We start from the raw sequence: 5,479 nt of genomic DNA, 5'->3' as shown, positions 1-5,479 counted from the left end.
AACTAATATAAAAGTCTTTCTTCTTTATAAGTAAAGAATCATCAAGATGTACAATTGGATGGGTAAAAACATTGGTAAGAGATGTGTAAAATCGAACTAGTGTAAGAGTCTCTATTTTCTATGAGAAAAGAGCCAGTGATGCACAATTGGATGGGTAAAATGGGTAAAGAGCTAGTGTATCAAGATACACAATTAGATAAGATAAAATGTTACAAATTTAAAACACTAGTGCATCACGATGCATAATTGAGTGAGATAGAATATTACAAATTAAAATAGCTAATGCATCGAGATGCACTATTAAGTGAAGTAAAATGTTACAAATTCCACATTAAAAACATTAGTAAGAAATGGGTAAAATGGGTAAAGAGTTAGTACATCAAGATACACAATTAGATAAGGAGGAATGTTATAGATTTCATATTAGTAAAAAATGAGTAAAAATAGCAATATGTACAATTAGGTGAGGCAAAATGTCATAGATTCTACATTAATAAAAAACGAGTGATACAAGGATCGAAATTGACTCGGGTAAGTCCCATGAGAGACACAAGAGTCAACATAAACTCAGATTAAGATAGAATATCACATATTTCACATTGGTAAGAAATAAGTAAAATGTAAGTGTATGAAACAGATTGCACATGAGTAAAAGATTAATGAGTATTGGATATATAAATATGAATTTTTAGGATAAAATATATAATTTAAAATAAAAATATATAAAAATAATTTTTTTTGAATTTTTTTAATAATTTAAAAACTTTTTAAAGTATTATGCATAATTAATATAATGTATATTCAATAGAAGAAATAAATAAACAAGTGAAAAAATTAATTAAAAATTCAATACAAAATTGGAAGAAATTTTTTTTAATAAGAAAAGCAATTTACCGAAAGATCGGTCATTTGTGCATTTTTCATTTTAAAATTTCTTGCCGAATAATTATTATTTGCACTTGCACGCACTAGAATCAACAAAATTCCAGATTCTTTATTTCTTTCGTTCTCAACTAATCCACCTCCCCCAATAATAATATAAACAATTCACTAAGCGCCAAAATTTACCAGTCCACTAGTGGGCCCATTCTCGTTGGCGGACCCAGTGACTGCCTTCCGTGGCCCCTTCCATTTTTCGTTTTTCCTCATTTTGTTATTTCGCTGAAGCGTGGTCGCCCGAGGCAGCTGGAGGGAGGCTTTGACGAATCGAGATCAAGCTCCTCATAGATCCAAAGCTGTTTTTAAGGCACAAACAAGAAAGAAAAGGACATGGACGAGGTGATGACGGCAGCTGATGCGACCTCATCCAGAGGCAGCGAATCGACGTCGTTTGCGTTGTCTCCGTCGTCGAATCTGCTTCCGAACAACCTCCCTCTTATCACGGCCTTCCTCGCCTTCGCTCTTGCTCAGTTCCTCAAACTCTTCACCAATTGGTCCGTCCTTTCTTAATCGCAGTTTCATTTTCTTTGCTCATTTGCATGATTGCTTGCGCATTTGTTTACACTTATTATCATATTCGAATTTCAGTTGCAATTTCTCGAATTTCGTTATTTTGTTGTTGTTTGATGAAATTGTTATAAACTCAGAAACTTGGAATATTTTGGAATTTGGTTTAGTCCTCAAAAAAGATGCTTTGACTGTCAACTGCTCATAAAATACTTAACTGTTTGCCAATAAATAGAAATGTTGGCATATTTGTTAATTTAATGAAAACCCTGATTACTAAAGGCTTGTTTGCTTTAGCCTTGTCGGGGAAACCTGTGTTTGAGCTTTCGTGCGATTTGTTCAATTTAATGACTAGTAGAGGCAATTTCAATGAGTGATCACTAAGTTTTGACCTGCATCAATATGGTAATCTAATAAGGACATTGGAATTTGAATAAGAGAAGTTATATTTTAGGTATGGAATTAGTTAGTTGAATGTATGAGTTCCTCATAAGAAAGGAAAATGCGGAATTAACTGAAAATGGAATGTCATTTTGGAAGTTTTTATGGGAGATTCCTTTAGGGAATTTTGTCTTTTGTTAATGGTCTTGCAAAAGCTAGAGGGAAGACTGGTTATCATATGCTTGTCTGGTTGCCTTGTGTAAAAAGGATTGCATATATCTCATTCTTATGGGATTTCTTTTAGTGCCCTGGATCTAGTACTGTATTTCTAGGTGTTTAAGAGGCATATTGGTTTTCTTTCTTTCTTTTTATTTTTTTATTTTTTTAAGAAAAAGTAAAAGTAGATTTGATAGAAATAGCCAAGAGTGAAATGCCTCCATTTTTCTTCAGATATTGTGAGGAACCAGAAAGAAAATGCTTATCGATGTTAAGGAAGCCTTAAAAACATTTGACATTTTCCTTTCAATTACCCTCATTCTTAAAATTTGTTGAATGTAAGATTCTAGATTCTAGAAGGGCGATGGACTATTGAAAGCATATGCTAATGATTGCTTTGGGTCCTGTTTTCAGAGTCAAAACCACTTACGGTTTGAATTGAATTTTTGAGGCAGTTGATGTTTTATCTTTATATCCGGTATGATAAGCTCATCGTATACCCTGGTCTTGATAGACTAGGCTTAGATCTTTTCTTTTCTTTACCTCTCCATTTTAGGGCGTATCTTTTCATTTTGTAAAGGCATTTTAGGAGAGTTTCATTTAGATGAATATCATGGGCTCTCGACATTTAAAGAAAAAGAAAAGAAACTTTATTCACTAAGCTCTAAAGAATTGTTTGTGCAAAACTTGTTCAATGCAGATGTTGTCTTACAATTCCACCATAAGGAAGACAATAATGACCTTACAACTTTATATGAGAAAGACTTCCTAATAGTTTAAAGCAGTTACCAATCAAATAAGATCCAGGACTGCACTCAAACTGAGACACCTGAGAGGATTGAAATATGGGAAATGACTTTCCTGTCTTTGGAAGTAAAAGTAGCAAATACATCCCTGGTTGTGGAAATTAAAAGTTTGTTCTTTGTAACCGTTTAACTCTAAGGTTTTGCTGTAAATTTGTTGTGTATCCATGGTTTTTCTTTGGGTTAAATTTTTGTCACTTGTATAGGTAGTTTATTTATTTACTTTTAGACCAAGCGTATGTAGTTAAATTACGTCTTCAAGTTTCAGTTGATTATAATCACAGGCCCAATTCTTTGAGAATAGTAGCTCAAATATTTGAACTTGTTTCTCCTAGATACTCAGGTTTAAAGAAAGGCGATGGGATTCTAAGAGAATGCTTGATTCAGGTGGTATGCCATCATCTCATTCTGCAACTGTGACAGCTCTAGCAGTTGCTATAGGTCTACAGGATGGGACAGGAGGACCAGCTTTTGCAATTGCAGTGGTCTTGGCATGTGTTGTAAGTGCTTCCTAACTTTTCATTTCTTGTGGTGAAATTCTCACATATGACCTATCTTTTCATTTCCTGGCCTCTTTTTTTTTTTTTTTTTCTTAAATCTAATTTTAGAATCTATATCAAATTTGCATATCTCTGATTTTTTCATCTTCCAAATTTGCCCTCAACTTGATGACTTTTAATTTTTTTATATTTATTTTCTATTCTGTTGCAAATTTTTAGTTGGAAATTGTTCGGGATGATGACCAATTTTGCAACTAAACTTATACCCAATATTTCAATTGGCCACGCTTAATTCTTTTCAATTAGCCTGCTGAATTTAAATTTTTGTGCAATTCTGCTTAAAAATTAATGAAAGCAGTCACATGCAAACATGTAGCTCTTATATCTTTTAAGTTGGTGAGTCAGCAGTAATGTCGATTAAGGAAAACAAGTGGCTTATAGGTTATGATGATAAAATTGATAAATAACTTAATCAGAATAAAGCCTTATTTAATCTAATTAAGAAAAATAATTTATGAAGGGAGACAGAGACAGACCTCTCTTTCTCTGGACCCTTCTTGCTCCTGCTGGCTTGGGAATGCTGCAGGCAAGCAGCCACCTGCTGCCTCGTGGCAAGCTCTCCTTTCCCTTTTCTTTTCTTTAGCATTCCTTTTCTCTCCTATCTCCATCCCATAGACCTGAACTACCTGTTCAGATAGTGGCCAACATGTTCTTCCACAATGTTGGTCTCTATGGTTTTTTACTAAATCTTCCACAGAATCTTCACTAAGCTTCTCTCTCCTTCGCATAATCAACAGTCTCCTGGAAATTTTGCAGCAATTCTGTGTTACAATGTATATAATCTTGACACGATCTAAAGGAATTGCATTGATGCACTTGGCATGGTATGTGTTTCTTTTGTAACAATTTGTTATTATGTTGTTTCCAAAAGAGTTTAAGTTTGGTTTGCTCCCAATTGTTTTGAGTGATACTGATGTGAAGAGATTTGGTTTTTATTGTCCAGATCAAGTTGAACCTGATTGGTGACTTGATCTAGATAACAAATATTTGACAGAATGTTGTTCCCTGGTGAATTTTTGAATGAAACTGGATAAAGCTAAAGTTCAGTTGGTAACTGAATGATGTTGGAGTTTCAAAATTAAATGTTAGTTACATAAGTTCACTGGTGAAGCCTTCATACCAATTTCCTATGGTTTTCTTGTTGCTTCTTATATAACACTTGGAATTCTTTTAGCTGCCAAGAGAACATACTTTGTAAAAATTTGCTTAAGCTTTATCTAGGAGGACATGTTTAGAGAAGTTTCTACATGTGGTATAATTACACGATAGTTCTGTGAGATCAAGTTATTGTTGCTACTTTAGACTTTTGCTTCTCTCGTAGTTGACTCTACATTCTATACCAGAAAGCCAGATCGGCCAATTCTTATTTTCAAGTTGGAGACGCACTTGCTTAACAACAGAGAATAGAAGGCATGAGGACGAAAACCTGAGAATTAGCTTTATGCATAGTGTTAGTTATAAGTACTTCAACTTTCATCCATGTTTGTAAGACAAAAGTGGTGGCCATAGTTCATGCTCTCCTGAATATGGATGGACCTAATCATGATTGTTACCAAAATCATTGCACTGTGTTGACATTGATGCTCTTGCTATTTTTTTTATTTTTTATTTTAGCTTGAAAGTAGTTTTTAATGAGAACGAATTCCACATGCTTATTTTAGAGTGGCGAGTATGGTTGATGATTTTTGATATATGCAGGTGATGTATGATGCCTCAGGTGTCCGACTTCATGCTGGCCGTCAAGCTGAAGTAAGTCCTATTTCGCATGAAATGTAGATACAAAGTTTATTTTTCTTTGACACACCTATATTGTGATGTCCTGATGCACTCTTTTCATATTTTTTTTCTATATTGGCAGCTGCTGAATCAAATTGTGTGTGAGTTTCCCCCTGAACACCCATTATCTAGTGTGAGGCCTCTGCGTGAATTACTTGGGCATACACCACTCCAGGTCTGCTTCTCTCTACACTGTACAAATAGCTAAAATAACTACTGTCTATTACTTAATTAGTTCTTCCAAAAGGATTTGTTTCTCTGTATATCACTGTAGTTCGGTATTATTATAAAAATTTT

The 5,479-nt window shown here is 34.1% G+C and overlaps 1 protein-coding gene across 1 annotated transcript in view; it reads left to right on the top strand.

The window, feature by feature from the left end:
- The first annotated feature begins 956 nt into the window (after window positions 1-956).
- The window catches only part of LOC110409876 (glycosyltransferase BC10-like), a 7,517-nt gene continuing 2,994 nt past the window's right edge, over window positions 957-5,479 (top strand). The window contains exons 1-4 of the mRNA XM_089782429.1: window positions 957-1,433; window positions 3,190-3,346; window positions 5,105-5,155; window positions 5,265-5,357. Of these exons, the coding sequence (XP_089638555.1) occupies window positions 1,270-1,433; window positions 3,190-3,346; window positions 5,105-5,155; window positions 5,265-5,357 (465 nt within the window). The 5' untranslated portion in view covers window positions 957-1,269. The remainder of the gene's footprint in view (window positions 1,434-3,189; window positions 3,347-5,104; window positions 5,156-5,264; window positions 5,358-5,479) is intronic.

This window comes from Theobroma umbraticum, unplaced genomic scaffold (assembly GCF_002168275.2).
Source record: "Theobroma umbraticum cultivar Fairchild unplaced genomic scaffold, ASM216827v3 scaffold_44.0, whole genome shotgun sequence".
NCBI lineage: Eukaryota > Viridiplantae > Streptophyta > Magnoliopsida > Malvales > Malvaceae > Theobroma > Theobroma umbraticum.
Note: the sequence above shows the minus strand (reverse complement) of the source record. Positions and strands in the feature narration are given on the sequence as shown.